The sequence below is a fragment of the Vanellus vanellus genome (genome assembly GCF_965231255.1).
Source record: "Vanellus vanellus genome assembly, chromosome: 15".
Classification (NCBI taxonomy): domain Eukaryota; kingdom Metazoa; phylum Chordata; class Aves; order Charadriiformes; family Charadriidae; genus Vanellus; species Vanellus vanellus.
The window spans coordinates 17,688,811-17,704,230 of record NC_138920.1 but is presented as its reverse complement, the minus strand read 5'-3'; the positions used below and the strand labels follow the sequence as shown (position 1 = coordinate 17,704,230).

The window sequence follows — 15,420 nt, the reverse complement described above, 5'->3', positions numbered from 1 at the left end:
ATGGAGCGACTCGCCGCGCTGCTCCTCCTGCAGGTCAGTGCGGGCGCGGCGCTGCCCCCATCGGCCGCCCCCGCGGAGGGGGTGTGGGGGGTCCCCCGTCCCGGGCTCGGGGTCCCGCCCGCGGGCTTCCAGGACCCGCCCGGGACAGTGTTGGCTCTGCTGGAGTGGGGAGCAGAGAGCCCCTGGGAGGTTTGGGTGGGAAGGGACCTTGAGACCACCCAGTCCACCCCCTGCCCTGGGCAGGGCCACCTCCCCCCAGCCCAGGTCGCTCCCAGCCCCGTCCAACCCGGCCTTGAACGCCCCCAGGGATGGGGCAGCCACAGCTGCTCGGGGCACCCTGCGCCGGGGGCTCACCGCCCGCACAGCCAAGAATTTCTTCCTGATATCTCACCTAAATCTCCCTTCTTCCAGTGTCAAACCATTCCCCCTCGTCCCATCGCTCCCCGCCCTGATGAAGAGTCCCTCCCCGGCTCTCCCGAAGCCCCCTTAGGCACTGGAAGGCCGCAGTAACTCAGTGGCATTTCCATGAGTGTTTCGATGGGGTTTGTGGGCCTGAACTGGGTTGTTCCTTTCCAGCAGTGCCCGTGGCTGGAACGGGTACCGCAACAGCCTCAGCCGCTGCTGTGCAACTGGTGCACAGGGAGGAGTGGGGAAGCCATAAAATACACAATTAAAGCTTCCAATGTAATTAAAAGTGGCTACGCGTACACCAAGGGGAAGCAGCTTGGTCAGGGGCTCCCGCAGAGCTGAACCTGGAACAGAGCTGGTAAATACCAGGTGCCGGAGCCGGTGCGAGCGCTGCTGTTTGCACATCGCGGAGGTTTCCCCGGGTCACACAGCAGCTTTCCAGCGCAGCCCCGAGGCGTTACTGAACGATGAACCCCCGGTGCTCGGCAAACATAACCACGGCAATTCGATTTTGTTTCTTCAGAAAAACGTCACGGGGTAAAGGCCTGACCTTCGCCTTCGCCTTCGCCTGGGCAGGAAGAGCTCTCGCTTTTTAGATTGGATGGACTGAGTCATAAAGGCCAGGCGTTCCAGGGAAAGCAGTGAGGACTCGGGAAGGTGTAAGGTTACCTGTGACTGATGGCAATAGTGTAATTTGAACACTGCCACACTCCTGTGGGGTGAAAGATTTCAAGTCAAAAGCAGTGTGTGACGCCGGCGTAGGAAGCTTGTGCTTCTGAAAGGGCAAATCCTGCTAATTAGGGTGCAGTCACCATTCTCAACAATTTATTTTACTCACGTGGATTAGAGACTCTGGTCCAGTGTTCATCTTCTGGTAAATGAGCAGTGTTTGGGACACAGCGTCACCTGACAGAGTCTCTGACAACCTGAAATAGTGCCCAGACTGAACCTTTTTCCAGTAGTGGGTTTATGTCCTGTCAAAACCAGACAACTTCTAAAGGAGCACCAGGCAGCGAGAGGCAGAGCTGAGTACTTCAGAAAGTGGAGATAGTTGGTTTGAGAAAAGCCATAGAGATAATACCGCGGACTGTCAGACGCAGTGGTCGTGTGTTTCTGGCACTGGCACCACCTGAGCAGCAAAATTAGTATCCGGGCTTTCACGCTGATTCGCTTGGAATGAGACGGATGATGCTTGCGGAGTTCCCGGGGTTAGATACAATTTAATGTAATGCTGTCAAAGCTGAATCAATATGTTTCTGTGGAGCCAAAGTCCTCCTAGACAACATATCAATGGTTTCCAGTTAACCACGCTTCTCACAATCCCTTTTTTCCCCACAAGGTTACTGCTGCCAACAGTTTTTCTCATGAAACTGAAAATTTCAGTTTAAGACAAGCCATCCAAAAGAAGAATATTCAGGTCTGTAGTCAATATTGTATACTAACAACAGATACCCAACTGTTAATATGAAACTGTGACACTAAATACACTTCTTTATCCAGCAGTGGATAGATTCTTATCAATTAGACAGTCTACGACCTCTGCAGCGCACAAAGAGGACCTGGGTTATCACCACCATTGATATTCAAGAGGAGGACAAAGGACCATTCCCCAAATATGCTGGACAGGTACAACCCACCCAACCCGTTAGTAAGAGTTCTTCTTGAACCTCAGTAAGGTGTTCATCGCCACAGACTGTATGTTAAAATGCCACAGGCAGAGAGGGCAAGAATTGTGCACCAAACAGCACCATTTTTAAAAAAAAAAATTATTTGTTCAAAGTTGTCTTATTTACCCGGAGTTGGGTGGAATTGTGTGGTGGGGGGTATATTGCTGCTCTCTGTGGGGAGCTGCAGGCAGCCGCGGGGGAAGACGGCTCTGGAGCGGGAGGGGTAGGAGGGTCGCTGCGCCGAGCTGCGTACGCGCACGCGGTGCAGAGCCGCGGAGCTGCTGAGTCAGCAGAGCCTGCGGAGAAGGGGGCAGGACGAGGATCAGTGTGAAGTCTTTTTATTTCTGTCCCGTCTTCCCTACTCACACGGCTTTGTGCTGCTTCTTTTTTCAAAAGCTGTTCAATAACAAATCATTTAACACATCAGTAAAATACTTAATCAGTGGACCCGGGGTAGATGAATCTCCAGAGATTGGATTGTTTTCTATAGAAGATGATGAAAATGGACATGTGTATGTGCATCGTACCATCGACAGAGAAAAGACCTCAATTTTTCAGGTAACACACTTTAAAAAAATACTTAAAACTGTTTGCAAAGATTAATTGCTTTCTCATGGCTAGATGCTTCACAAGAATGAGATACATATTTTTATGACCTCCTTTTCTTATTTTGACCCTCTAAATAAACGCTAAGGTGATTGTCTCAGCAGAGACCGACTTCCACATCGCTCACAATTATAAACCTTTGTCGCGTGTTTGGACTTCCACAAATATCTGTGCACTTCTTTTCTATCTTTTTTTTTTTTTTTTATTACCTGTGATCATAATCTGAAAAAAGAAGAGTTTATCCTGAAAGTCGAAGTGTGTTTCAGCCGCAGTGGCCAGAACGCTGCGCTGTAAACCCAAAACTCCCGGTCAAGAGACCGGAAGCAAATAGTTACATGTTACCAAAAATAGATAATACTGGAGGAGCTGCAAAGCTGTATTACTGTACTTTATAGAAGAGTAAGCATATGTTCCTCCTTAAGAAGCAGAAAAGCGTTCCTAAGCAGTGAGCGTAATGAAAGAAATGTGGTAACAAGTGTATGAATGTAATATGTGAGTGTGGGTTTGCTTTCCTCTTGCAAAAAATCTGCAGTTGTGGTCTCCTTATGTTTATTCGGTGATGATTTCTATTTGTGTCTCTCTGGATTAACTGTACCCACCTGGCTTTCTGTGCAAGGTCTTCCCTTCCACAATGAACAGCTAAGTTTTGGAGAGCTTTCTATTCCCCCTCCCTGGGCACAGGGCTGTTCCAGGGCGCAGGCTCTGGGCTTGGCTTTACAGCAGAAATAAGTGCAGCAAAAGAGAGTTCAGTATTCAGAATTGAATCCCCTGCACATCCATGGATTTGGAGCCAAAACATCATAGGAAATGGAATGGGCTACTCAAATAAATGCTTCAGAATTGGGAAGCACATGTGAAAGCATTCTTTCGCCTGGCCCCAAGGATATTTATGTATTTTATATTAGGCAGTCATTTAAAATAACCCAGATCCAGCTTTTTTTAAAATATCGCTTAAAGTGCAGGATGACGATTATGAATCTAATAACTTTGAAGGTGAAATAGTGACTTAGTGATGCAACCCAAAGCCAAACACTAGCCAAACAGGGCTGAAGCAGCGTCAAAATGGAAAGTTTTTTGTTCCATTCTGATGTCTAAATGATGCCATTCACTCTATTCTGATATTTGTGTCGCTGCTCATCTAGATACGTTTCGATATTGTGTACAGAAAAACTGGTGAACCATTGGACCGTCCCTTATTTTTCAAGATAAAGGTTAAAGATATTAATGACAACGCACCCGAATTTCCCAAGGAGGAATATAGTGTTACAATAAGAGAGAACCACAGTAAAGGTAAGCGCCACCCAAACAAGGGGCACTACTGGCTTGTGTAGGACTGCTCTCTTTTTAATTTCTTTGTCTTCTTCTTTTCTTACTAAATCTGTTCTGCCCAGGTTTTCCTTAAACACTCGCGCCTTTAGGGACTATATCCTGTGAAGGACTCTTTCCCGCCCCTTGGCTTCTTGTCTGCTGGACCTGGCTGTGCATGACCGTACTGCTGGAGACATGCTGGAAAAGCGCCTGCGATATTTCTTCTTATCTGCAGGCCGAGACTTTAGCAGACTAAGCTGAGCTGCGGGTGTGGAGCCTGCGCAGGCGCACTGCTGCACAGGAGACGGTCGGACGCACTGTTTTACACGTGCAAAGTCTCGATGGGGATGTGTAGGCGCGTGGCCACGCTGCCAACTCCCCGGGAGCTGGCGGAGCGCTGGCATGACTAACTAGTGAATGTTTCCGATAAAGTAAATTCAGGAGTTGGATGACTCTTTCTGTTGGCTATCGGTACTTTAGGCAGATTTGCTGCCCAGGTGAGGTGGAGGCTTTGCAGGGATAACCACAGCCACGGGAGAAGATATCGCTGTTCTTAGGACTTGCGTGTCCTGGACCCCGCAGCCAGGCCTGAGAAATTCCGTGCCAAGAACAAACACTTCTATTAATGTCTCAATTCTGCATCCTAGATGAGCCAGTTTTCCAAGTTACTGCCTTGGATAAAGATGAAGATGGCACTGTGAATTCTCAGGTGTCCTATTCTCTAACTATGCAAATGCCCCCTCTGGATGGATTCACGTTCAATATTGATCCTACCACAGGATCTATACTTCTGTCGGGATGTCTGGATTGTAAGGTGACGTACATATGGCAGCTTCTTGTCATTTAATGCATGATCCCTGTTCACTACATGTTAACCGGGTTAAGGGGAGGGGGTCCCGCAGCCAGCCTCGTAGCTGTCACGGGCAAAATGTGGGAACTGCTTTGGAACTGACCTCGAAAGTTCCTTTCTTCCGTTTTTCAGACTGCCAACTCTTTCAAACTTCTGATTAAAGCCAGTGACCACGGGACTCCCCAGCTGTCGTCTACTGCCACGGTGAATGTGGCCGTTGAAGATGCAAACAACCACCGCCCTGTATTTACTAGTGATAACGTAAGGAAGAACATTATTACTTTACTGACACTTCCTAAATACAGTTCAGTCCTCCAAACTGCTGAATGCGCTCAGCGGTGCCCATAGGAACCCTCAGACGCCTGCAGAATGAGGCCAAACCACATGCAGATGAGCTTTATGCCTTAGAAGAAATATCAGTTGGAGGTGCAGACAGGAGGCGAGTGCTGGGCTGTGGAGAGTGGTGGACTGCATTAGCGCTCTGCGTTCAGCACCAGAGGGCTTCTGTCTCCCGTAGCCCTGCGCGTGCTGGCGGAGCAGGCTGGTCTAGCCCTGGGCGGCTAAGGTGCTCCCTGCAGTCTGCTCCCGAAAGCTCCTGGTTTCGATCCAGGAAGACATCAAGGCCCTGGCTGGGTGGCGGCGGCTCCGCGGGCGGCCGTGGCTGGCGAAGGGAGCGACCGGGCTGGCGGGCAGGGAGAGGGCTCGGGGGCGTTAGGAGCGGTGGGCAGGTAGAGAGCTGCGTTTCAATTCAGATAAGCGCCATCCGCTTTCTGCTCTGGCCCCGTTAGTAGCTCAGGGGCCATAAAGACTGTGTGTGTGATTTGCGTGGTGACGCACTGCTGGGGTTTCATGCAGCTGAGCCCCCCCCGCCCCTCGCTCGCTCCCCTGCAGCGGGGTGCGTGGGGGGGACAATCGGAAAGGTAAAAGCGCAAAAACTTGTGGGCTGAGATGAAGACAGTTTAATAGGTAAAGCAAAAGCTGCGCGTGCAAGCGAAGCAAGATAAGGAATTCTTTCCCCACTTCCCACGGGCAGGCGGGTGTTCAGCCCTCCCCAGGACGGCAGCGCCCATCACGCAGCACGGTTACTTGGCGAGACAAGTGCCCTAACTCCGAACGTCCCCCCCTTCCTCCTCCTCCCCTGCGGCTTTCATTGCGGAGCACAACGCCACACAGTGTGGGACGTGCCGCTGGTCAGCAGGGCTCAGCTCTCCCGCCTGTGCCCCTCCAGCCCCCGTGCACCCCCCGCCGGCTGCCCTGCCCGGGGTGGGGAGCGGGAAAGGCTCCGACATCCCTCTGTGATCAGCACCGCCTTTGTCACAAGTCCAAACCGTAGCACCATACAAGCTACCATGAAGAAAACTAACTATCCCAGCCCAAACCAGTACACGCGTGCGGAGCGCGGAGCCATGCCGAGCGCCGGCGTGTGTACGCGTTTGAAGTTGTGAGCAGTAAGAATAGATGCTGGGTTGCAACAGTGAGTACGAAGTCAGCTACGAAAGCAAACACACCAGTGCGTTACCCTGGTAGGTCTCCTGCCTGCAGAGGGGTCTTTGGGAGACGGAGGGAATCAGGTTAGATAATCTGCCAAAATTGGTTTATGCAGGAGATCTGTGCTTCATCGTGATTAACTCCCGTCTGGTGAAACCCCCAGCCTTCCCACGGGAGGGGTTGCTCCCCTCTGTCTGAGTACCTGTATTATTCTTTACAGCATTTGTAAAAGTTGCGATGCAAGGACAGTCTTGTTTACGTATTAGAAGGCAAGAGTCTGAATTTTCAGATCGCAGCCAGTGACCGACTTACGTAATTTGTGCTGATTTTCTTCATCGTTTATTACCATCTCATCTTCTAAGGCATGTTTCTGCCTCAGGTGATTTCCTTGGCATTTCTTAGCCTGCCTTTGGCCTGCTAATTAGGCAAGCTGGTGGCAAAAACTTAAACCGCTGTGAAGAAATGACCTAAAATCTCACACACTCTTGCTTTCTGCAAGGTCAGGTATGTAACATCTGCAGACTAGTTCTGGCCTAAGCCCGTACGCACTGATCCCTTCTACATGGCAGAAGACCGTCCTGGATGAAAAGCCCCAGTGGCATTTGTGGGCCTATTGCTATTGTCAGTATTAGGAGAGATGAGTAGTGTCCTGGTTTTGGATGGAGATCAGGTTTAGCGATAAGTTCTTTATGAAGTCAGTGGGAATGTGCTGGAGGAAGGTTAGTTCTGTCGCTCCCGTAAGGGTTCTGTGTCACTGCGTGGGGACGCATGAGCCCCTGCAGACAACAACAGTGTGCGTAGAAAGTGGCTCCACACGGTCTGGGGGTGGAAGCCTGGCTCAGAACTGGCTAACAAGCTTCTTCCTCTTGAGGAACAGAAATAGTCCTTATTGCTTTCCTTTCCCCTCCCAGTACCAGCTGCAGGTTTCAGCAGGTCAGGAACACCCGGCTGTATTACGGCTCCAAGTGCAAGATGAAGACTCTCCCAACACTCCAGCTTGGAGAGCAAAATACGGAATAACGGCAGGCAATGAGAAGGAACAGTTCACCATTGAGACAGATCCAGACACAAATGAAGGCATTTTGAGTATTATCAAGGTAAGGAGCAGTAAGAGGTGGCCTACAGCACGGCAGCGTGTAGCGTGGCCAGTCTGATGCAAGACCAATGGCTTAGCGGCTTAGCCGAGTTTGGTGAGCTCAGCTCACCTCTGAGTTGCAGGTATGTAGAGATGATGGCCAAACCAAAGGTCATAGCTGCTAATTAAACTTCTGTCTGGGGTTTTCAGCCTCTCAGCTATGAAGACGACTCTGAGATGAGACTTGTAATTTCTGTAGCAAATGAAGAACCTTTCTTCTTGTGTAACAACGGCATTGTGATGATCTCAAGCCTAGACTCCACCAATACAACTGTCAACATCAAGGTCTTACAGTCACAACGTGCCCCTAGGTTTCAGCCTCCTATACTTATTGTCCAAAAAGAAGATTCAATGAAGCCTGGGAGAGTATTTAGAAGGTATCTGGCCACGTATCCAGATGATGTGCCTAATGAGATAAAGTAAGTGGAGATGCTTCTAACTCTCAGAATAAGAAACAGCTTAGGAATATAAAGAGGTTTTCGAGTTTAATTTGGTGTATGTATGTATGTGAATATCCACACACATCTATATTTACCGTTACACGAACATAAACGTTAGAGGTGCAGATTTAGTGTTGATACTGCAGATGGAGGTAGCTGGTTCTGTAAGATGGAATTTAAAGGTGCAGTCAGTCCTCAGTGTTTCTGTTGTCTTCAAAATAGTTTTGCCTAAAACCAGGTTGCATTATTTATATATTTTACTTTTGATGACAAAATTTTGATGCCGTAGAAAGGACTAAGGTATGCTTGGCTGTACGAATGGTAATATCACGTGGAATTAGATACTTTCTTAGCCCCTCGGAACAGTTTTGATGGGCCTGTGCAAGGTATGGGGACTCGTATGGGGAACTGTTTGTTGGCTGTGTTGAAACACACAGCTTGTCATAGAGTTAACAAAAGTAAACATCACTAACAAGTGAAAATACCTACATTGCTCAAAAGGACAAAGAAAGATGCAGTGGAAATTTTATATTCTTCAAGATTCATTTAAGAAAATAAGACACTTGTAACCTTTTCTTTTTAAGATATGAACTAGCCCATGACCCAGCTGGTTGGCTGAGTGTGGATGAGAATTCTGGAGTTCTCACTGTGGCAAAAGAATTTGATCAAGAATCTCCTTATGTGAACAACAGCGTGTACACCATCATCGTTCAGGCTACTGACCGTGGTAAGTAGCCGGTCAGAACACATTCAAGCAGTATTTGGACTGTTTGAGATGAGGTGCGTGTTAGATATAGAATGATAGCAAGACTGAGGATCTTGATATCATTGGAGCATGGTAATGCAGAACAAACACCCTAACGTTTAAAACTTGTGTTAGGTGTGACTAGTGGGATAAACCAGGCAGAGATCCTGCCAATGGGCTGGCTTTGGTCCATACCCAATCACAAGTGTTTTTCTGTTTCTTTTACTCCTGTCTAGGTATTCCACCACAGACTGGTACTGGCACCATCCTGCTTTACTTGTCGGACATTAATGATCGTATGCCAACATTAGTGGCTCCTTCTTTAGATGTGTGTGACAAAAAAGAAGGGACACCTCTCATGATAAAAGCTGAGTCTGCTACCGACCGTTCACAGTCTGGGCCATTTACATTTGAGCTGGCTGAGGACTCTGAAGATGTGAAGCATAACTGGAAATTAGGAAGGAACTTCGGTGAGTTCTTCCTTTTATATCCTTCATCAGAAGTTCATTGTCGCTTACGTGCCCTCTGGCTGTTTCACTGTCTGTTACCTTTGTGGTTTGTTACTGATTAGTCTCAATGAGACTGAAAAGGACATGGAAGAGCAGCTTTCAAAATATAAAGTTGCTGCAATTTGACAAAAAGTTACATTGTTCTTCATCTCTGCTGAGAAGAGGACCAGAAGTGATGTGCTCAAATTGCAGAAAGGGGAATAAGACAGCTGAGGGACCACTTCTGCTTTTGATTAACTTCCTAATGAATTCTAGAGGTTATCAGTGCAGCTGGGGCAGAATGCAGCGAGACGGGGAGAGGTCCGTTTGCCCAGAAGGCTCGGCAGGGCGATAGAGTGGGACGTCATTTTGCCCTATTTACTATGCTGCATGAAGGCCGGAAAAAGTCTTTGAAATTGGGGTGCAAATGAGTTTCCCTGTGATTATCAACAGGACTGTAGAATGTCAGACTTCTTTCTGTGAGTCTTGAAATAATTCGTTTGTCTTCTTTTTAGGGGAGTCAGTTGAACTTCTAATGTTAAGAAGCCTCCCACAAGGTAGCTACTTGGTCCCCATCATTATTCAGGACAGGCAAGGATTTTCTACGAGGCAGAATCAGCACGTGAGGCTCTGCTTTTGCCCAGATGGACATACATGTAAAGATTCACCACTTCCACAAGAAGCAGTGAGACTTGGAGGTGGCGCCATTGCGATAGTACTGATGGCTTTCTTATTGCTACTGGGTAAGTGACCTCCTAGCTTAGGCGTGCAAGTTATCTGTCATCTGCCCATTGCACCTGTGACCCATGAACATGTGCTAAAATCTACTAGCCTTAACAGGAAAGACCATTTGCCCGAATGCGTTGGAGTGTAGCCGAGGTGCAAGCAATTAATACCTGCACTCTTCATGGTGCTTTCATCCATGTGTCCTGGTCCATGACCTGTTCTCTCTTCAAATTCCAGGAAGACCTTAGTTGCCCAACACAAGACATTGCCATTTCCATCTAGTCACCAAAAAGATCTTTTTTGATAGCCAAGAAAACTTTCAAATGACTTGGCACTGTGAGACAATGTAGTGCGGAGGCAGGTGGTGTCCACGGCTGACAACACAGGGCAAAAGGCGCTGGAAAGATCAGTGAAACAACCTGCACTCGTGGTTGGGGTGTGAAAAGGTGAGGGCTGTGTACTATAGAGAAGTGAAAAAGGGAAGATAACATCCATGCATGGAATACTATTGTGTGAACAGCAATAAATACGGGTATATAACCTAGGAAGAAAGGAAATACCTATACTAAAAAAAACCCAGAAATGCAATGTTAACAGGTGGCATTTTTCAGCTTGTTACTTGTGAAAATCATGATTATATTGTGGCTAGAAGGTGACTGGCAAATGTAAAAGTGTTGTGAAGCTGAACTCTAGTACAACAAAGTAAACATTCTTATTTACATTGAATAAAATGGAACACTTGACTTTTTTGACATTAACCATATACGGGCTAACTGGAAGTAATGAATTTGCCCCATGGGGTTACACTACTCAGTAACTGCTTGTTAGAGAGCTGCTTCCTCTCCAACAGCTCCTGTCGGTTACTGCTGAAAGGTAACTGAAAGGTTAAGTGTTAAGAAAGGTGCTGAAAGGTAAAAAAACCCTACTGATTCTTTATCTGAAGCGAAAGGAATAGCTTATCTGACCCCGGTTCCTCTGTCGGCCCGTGAGCGATGCAGCGTGCCTGCTCAGCGCGGAGCTCAGTGGAGATAACCGCTCTCCTCTCGACAGCAGGCTAACCGCTGCCGGGCAAGCGTCGCGTCTGCCCAGCTACAGTGCTGGGGGTTTCCGCGTGAGCGGGACTGGAAGGAGCTGGGGACCCGACCAACCCCCTGTATTGAGCCACCCAGATCTGTTTGCAATGCCCGTCTCACCGTTCCCTTTCTTGTTCCAACAGTTTCCAGTATTCTGCTTTGCCAGTTTTACGTGCCACGATCTAAAAGCAGAGCCGTTGTTGCACCTGGAGAGGGTGAACAGACTTTAATCAACTATAATGAAGAGAGCAGAATGTGTTTGTCTCAAGTAAGTGCAAAAGCCTATATTCACCTTACCCCACCAGTGCTGTGTGGCTGAATCTGCTGTCAGTCGTCTCTTTTATTGTTTCCTCTGGTTTTAGAATTGAGCAAAATAAAGCTTTTTTGCCACTAAGCATATCCGGTGAGCGGTGTTCTGCACGGACTGGATAACGCCGCTCTGGTGACGGCCTATTATCACTCCCACCATTTTTCAGTATCAGCAGGACCTTCCCAGGCGCCTCATCCTACTGGTGAACCCAGCAGAGAGGAGGCACATGGGCTCTCGTCCCACTGTGCGTACCTGTGCTTTCAACAGGGAAATAAATGGAAGTGAAAAGGGGAACAGACTGCAAAAAAGCGCGATCCTTGCCAGCCTAGTTCAGCTTTGCTAACGCCGTCCCTCTCCCTCTACGCAGGCCAAGCTGCATGTCACAGGTCCTGCTGCTCTGCCACCAGTGTCTGCGGGGGCTGGAGGAGCAGCGATTGCTGAGGTAACTGTTTCCTCATGTACATGCCTTTTTTATACCACAGAAATTGGTAATCCCAAGAATGAGGTTTGGTATTGATAATAGTGGGAAGAATAATGCAATGTATTTCAATTAAAAAATAAGTATCACTTGTTGGAGGTTCCCCTATTTAAAATACTGTTGCCAACTTTTTTTTTTCTAACAGCTTTCAGTTTGAGACTGACGCTTCTTTTCATTCGTTATTGTTCTAAATATTTGGAAGTGTAATTTCTTCCAAAATTCTTATCACAGTACCTGAATTGATACGCACAAGATTTTTTTCAGTTCTTGGTATAAGTGAAATGTAACCATCATTCTTCAGATCTCTACCAAAAACCTGCTGGGAAACATCTTCTACTTAACATAGTGTAAGAGCGTGGACAGGATTTATAAGTATTTTTATGACTGTGACATGTAATTCTGGGAGTTTGAAGGCTCTTGAGTTTGTTTTGTGGATTTTTGTACTATATTCTCTAACAGATGTCTATTTTTATTGTAAAGAATGCCTGAAGGAAAGTCTGGTCTACATGAGTAGGTGACAGCCATGTGTTCTGTTCATAAGTACATAGTGATCACCAAGACACTCTAAGAACAGTCTCTTGCAGCAGGCAAAGAAAATGTAAAATAGTCTTTTTTATGTATGTGAGAACCCAATTCCACGGTCCTGAAGACCATAGGAGGTAGGATTACCTATGTGAGTGGACTTTATAAAGTTCTGAGGTCATGTTTGGTGCCGTTAATGAAAAGGAATCCAATAAATTTAGAGGAAGAAACATATTTAATTACTGGAGATGATGAAGAATGCCTACGGTTGGTGACTCCAGGTACACGTGGAGTGTGTACTCTTAAGAAGAAACAGTCCTTGAACAGAAAAAGCTGCAGTGTAACTGGTAAGACAGCCCAAGAGAAATGGGTGTAACAGAGAGAACGATAGTTGGATTTGTTTGTATCTGGAAGAAACATTAGCAAGTGGCTTAATGCTGGTCAGACCTGAGATACTACGTCTGTCTTGCAGGACGGCCTGTACGCTCGTTACCAGACTTCCCAAGTAAGGCACCTCGAGTCCCTCATACAGACAGTGGACAAAATACTGGGTCAGGTAAGAAGCGAATGTTGATCCCCTCCTTTGTCAGATTGGCTTGTAAGAGTGGGAAACAGGGCTTGCAAAGCTGGAAAGCTGCTAGGGCTTCAGCTGCTCTCAGCCCATACCTAAGAAGCACTCCGATCAAAAGCAAGGGACGTATTTGATGGGGAAACATTGGAGACTCCTCCTTGTTGAAAATGCCGTGTCTCCTGGACGCCTCGCTGCCTCTGGGGGGTCACCCAGCAGATAGCGCCGGGCTGGGCTCCGTCACCTCCGGCACATTCCTCGAGGCGGGGAGTGGAGCTGCAGTGCTTCTGTTTCTGTGCGGGGTGAAGGTTTGGTTGCCTGCTCTTTCACTGCTGTGCCAGCAGGGAAGTCCTCTTGCCATGTCCTCTCTGGCCACCGCATGTGCACCAGCCTGCCCCCCCCCACCCCGTGCCTCCTCGGGCCAGAGCGTGTGCCTCCGGGCAGTGGGGTTCCCGGGCGAGCTGGCTGCTCCAGGGCACAGCGACGGCTCCTTTCTGCCTCATTGGTACTCCAGGAGAGGTTCGGGCTCTGCTGCTTATGCAGCTGATAGTTTCAGTGAAACTTTTCCTTGTGAGCGAACGACTCATACGCTTCACTGTAACCTCCTAGCTTACCTGCCTAATTTGCATACCACAAATGACTTTAATTTCCGAGAGGGCAATAGGAGCTTCCACGATGATTTGCGTTGTTTCTTCCCTTCTTTAGAAACTGTATCACGAAAACACAGTGGAAGATTATGGGGCCCTCTATGAACCTCACAGATACGCTGAGGAAGGAGAACTAGAGCGAAGTAGCTCCTTCTGCTCTGTCTCCGTTGGCAGCGAGGACTTGCCTGCTGATTTTTTGAACACTCTGGGACCAAAGTTCTCTGCTCTGGAAGAAATCTGTGAGAAGCGATTTCAGTCATTCCATTAATTTCAGAAGGCTGTGCCTACTTTATGGTGTTGCAAAGGCTTCTGGCAGAAGCACTGAAGAATTCGGAAAGAACGAACCATCTGCGCTAGAAGGCGTTGCAGTACGGTTGCACCATGAGTACCTGCCCTTTCATTCCTCCTGCCTACCCTGGTCGCGTGCCTGCAGCCAAGGACATGACGTGCCTGGAAGGTCCGCTCTGCTCTGAAGAGACGCTGGAGTGATTTTAGCATATTCTGTGCAGATTTACACAAACAGAAGATCTGAGATTAAGGATCCTCAATATAATATGCAAAGGGAAAAAAGAGATCTACTAGGCTTGACATTCCAGTCAAAGTTCCGTATGGAAATAAGCCAGTTTTGAGCGGAGAAGGCAGTTCCCAGCAGGGCCAGCGACACGGTGGTCCTGTCTCCAGTAAGCGGTCTCTTTAAATCCAAGATTCACTTTAGTGCCATGCGGATCTGATTTGATGATCTTTTATTCCCATATGACTCTGAAACATGTAAGAGGAAGTGCGCAGGTACTGGTAGGGTGAGTGTGACCGCACCATGGCCTGGGAGGTCTGCACCGGACTTGCTTTTTAGCAGAAGAGGCACTTATTTAGCGCCTGTTTGCTCATGCTGGCATCTGGTGGCTGTTAGTATTACTGCACTATTGGAAGTACTGTAAATGCTCAGAAGTTGTCGACAGAGGACAAGATATGGTTATTCCTTTCATTCAAATAACTTCCTTCTCCTAATTAGCTACAAGTGACGGTGATGAAGAAATTTCCTCAAGCACCATTGATAAAACAGATGACACGATAGAGAAGGGGTGGCAGCACGTTTCCCTGTACGGAAACCACAGATGTGTTACTTTTAAATCTTGTGGTTTGTGGGTGTCTGGATGTGTGCGGTTGACCCACGCTCAGTATAGTGCGATGGCTCTCGGTGTTGCCGTACATGAATGGGGGAAGAATAGCTCAGGAGTGAGCGTTCTGCTGTTGGGTAAGTTATGCGGCCAATAAGAGATGGAATTAATCCCCAATTTTACTTCTGTTCTATTACAATTCTGTGCTAAAAGAAAAACTCTTTGCCTAAGGCGAGCACTCAGTCTGGTAGCTTAGGCACTGCCCTTCTGTTTCAAAGTTTACTTAAGCGATAAATTATGCTTTTGCTCGGATGTTATTAACTAATAATTCAAGGTTGGAAACTCCAGTCAAGTATGATAAAAGAATGTGGCTGAGGGGCAGGCAGCTGGGTTTTCCGAACTGCCAGCAGCAGGATCTGTTTACACAATAAATCCCCACTCTGACAAAGTGTCTTTGCTTTATGATGCCAGACGGAAGGCTCCAAATCAGGCCAGTGACCCAACAGCACTGCCAATAACCACGAGGACTTTCTTATTGCAAACTACGACCATATCGGTAAGATTAGAATTGGGCTTTGCTTTGCTATTTCTTCTGAAAATTACACAAGATTAAAAATAATAATGAAGTAGTCTGTGTGATTATTGTTCCTGTAAACTTGCGTTGGGTCTGTAGCAGACCATGCTACAAACACCGAACCATCAGATGTGATCAGACTCGCAGCTGCTACTGCCAGAAAAAGTTCTCTCTCTCTTACATGGAAAAAACAGAACTGTTTTTGTGAAGAGCTATCGTATAGCAGCTGAGAATGTTCACGCATACACAGTTGCCCCTACAGGTAGTAACAT

The 15,420-nt window shown here is 47.5% G+C and overlaps 1 protein-coding gene across 1 annotated transcript; it reads left to right on the top strand.

The window, feature by feature from the left end:
- On the top strand, positions 1 to 15,167 carry CDH26 (cadherin 26; the record flags this gene model as incomplete). The annotated part of the gene is made up of 15 exons (XM_082490923.1): positions 1 to 33; positions 1,912 to 2,034; positions 2,472 to 2,633; positions 3,824 to 3,971; positions 4,637 to 4,803; positions 4,972 to 5,100; positions 7,239 to 7,424; positions 7,613 to 7,881; positions 8,487 to 8,629; positions 8,884 to 9,117; positions 9,651 to 9,878; positions 11,078 to 11,202; positions 11,612 to 11,732; positions 12,697 to 12,800; positions 13,518 to 15,167. 15 exons carry the CDS (start codon positions 1 to 3, stop codon positions 13,725 to 13,727), a joined length of 2,382 nt encoding a protein of 793 aa, XP_082347049.1. The 3' UTR covers positions 13,728 to 15,167.
- Positions 15,168 to 15,420: the final 253 nt, after the last annotated feature.